A 1,941-nucleotide genomic window follows, 5' to 3' on the forward strand; every position below is an offset into this window, starting at 1 on the left:
TATTCAACACTATTCTACCTCATTTTTCATGCCAAGCACAACCAATCAAGCAGCCTTAATATGCCTCACTGCTATTCCAACATCTTATTCCCAACAAAACAAGTGATCTTTGAGCAATTTGACAGCGACTATTAACGCTGATCCTTCACACTCAGCAATCTTAGATGTACACAGACCCCATCCCGGATTTTACATCTAATAAATTCCAGGGCTCCCCCATCCCTTACTTGAGCACTGAGTTTTAAGTCGCAATAGCACACTTTGTTAATGCAATAACAGAATTCATAGACACCTCCAAAGCATATCTACTCCATCTATCAACATAGAGTGCACAACACTGAACAGAAATCTGGATTCTAACGATTAACACTCAACAAAATGAACTCTAGTCTCAATAGAGCTAAAGAAACAGAATAAGATTCTACCCCACTATATGAAATGATTTGAAATGCACACATACCATTTGGCAAATATGACGTTAGAATCCCCCCATATAATAGAATAGGAGTTCCAATAAATTTACATTTGTACTTGGAGGGTCTGTAAAATCCTTTTTCTCAATCATCTTCTTCATACGTTATGACCCACAAATCGAATCCAAAGCTTTCATTTCTCGGTCTCTCTATATCAAAACTTTGTTCCTGGGGAAATAGCAACACACCGCAATTCTTCAATTACTTTATACCAATAAGGTAACCAATGGAAATATTTTATATCCAAACAAGTTTTCTAACTCAAGATTTGGATTCTTAATTTAGAAAAAAAAAAAACTGAACAAAACAAAACAAAATAAAATCTTAACCCAAGTACCATATCAGCGTGGTTCCCCATAAAATGAAAAGGCCACCCATGTAACCCTAATTGTTTGCATCAGTTACAGTCAACTGGAAGTCTTTTTTTTCAATTTCAAACGTCTTTTCTTTTACACCCTGCTCCTCGAATATAAATAATAAATATTTCAAAACCGTAAAATTCAGAACAATGATCCAATTGATATGTACTAAGAGAAATCGCACCAATTCCAACTAATATGAATCAGAACACAGAAAAAAAAAACGAAATTGACCAAAAAGAAAAGCACACCTACGTCTGTTTGGAGTAAGAGGAAGAGGAAGGGACACGCTTGTTTCGGAACATCATGTATCCGACGGGCAATACAACTCCAATCACCATTATCGCCGCTCCGATAAAGTACCTAACCGGGCTCGGTGGTTCCACTTCTATCAACCTCCTGAACTGCACCCATCCACACACGATCACCACCCGAAATTTAACTATTTGCTTAATTTCCTCGTAATTCTTTTAGAGAAGATCTAAACGAGAGAGAGAGAGAGAGAGACTTACGAGCATTTTCGGATTGAGCAGCTAAGATGGAACCTGAGTCTGTTCTAACAGAGAGACGGAGGGCTTGTTACCGGAGACTGACAGATCTGGGGCTCACACTCCTGTCATGTGAGATCGGTCCGGTTACTTCTCTTGAACGGCGTATTTTACCCCGCAGCGAAGGCAGCGGCAATTTGTTTTTAGAAAGAAAAATGATAAACACACCATTTTTCACAACATATTATATTATTATATTTTAAAATGAATGGTAGTTTAATAAAATACTTTATAAAAGTAACATCACTTTATAAAAATATTCTTAATTTTAAATGTGTTATAAAATATGTTATGAAATGTGTAGTGTGAATATCATTATTCTTTGAGAAAACATTCGAACCGATGTATCCATCCACTCTCAATCAACAGTCCACCAATAATTAAGGTCCATTTTGGATTTAGAGATGAGTTGAAATGATTTGTGAATAATAATAATATTTGTGAACTAAAATTTGTGAATAATAGAGAATAATAGTGAGTTAAGTTGAACTCAACTCTCAATCCAAATAAGCCCTAAGTGACACGTAGACTTCCCACCACAATTAACATATGGATGCACAA

General features: G+C 36.0%; 1 protein-coding gene across 2 annotated transcripts; it reads right to left on the reverse strand.

Moving 5' to 3' along the window:
• Positions 1-439: 439 nt before the first annotated feature.
• Positions 440-1,528, reverse strand: LOC121268812. Of its 2 annotated transcripts, none has more exons than XM_041173076.1 (3): positions 1,345-1,528; positions 1,088-1,236; positions 440-641 (listed from the first exon to the last, which is right to left on the reverse strand). In XM_041173076.1, exons 1-3 carry the CDS (start codon positions 1,348-1,350, stop codon positions 623-625), a joined length of 174 nt encoding a protein of 57 aa, XP_041029010.1. In that variant the 5' UTR covers positions 1,351-1,528; the 3' UTR covers positions 440-622. The 2 variants fall into 2 exon arrangements, with proteins under 2 accessions (XP_041029010.1, XP_041029011.1); XM_041173077.1 differs by having other exon boundaries at positions 1,084-1,236.
• Positions 1,529-1,941: the final 413 nt, after the last annotated feature.

This window comes from Juglans microcarpa x Juglans regia, chromosome 6D, assembly GCF_004785595.1.
Source record: "Juglans microcarpa x Juglans regia isolate MS1-56 chromosome 6D, Jm3101_v1.0, whole genome shotgun sequence".
In the NCBI taxonomy this organism is placed as follows: domain Eukaryota; kingdom Viridiplantae; phylum Streptophyta; class Magnoliopsida; order Fagales; family Juglandaceae; genus Juglans; species Juglans microcarpa x Juglans regia.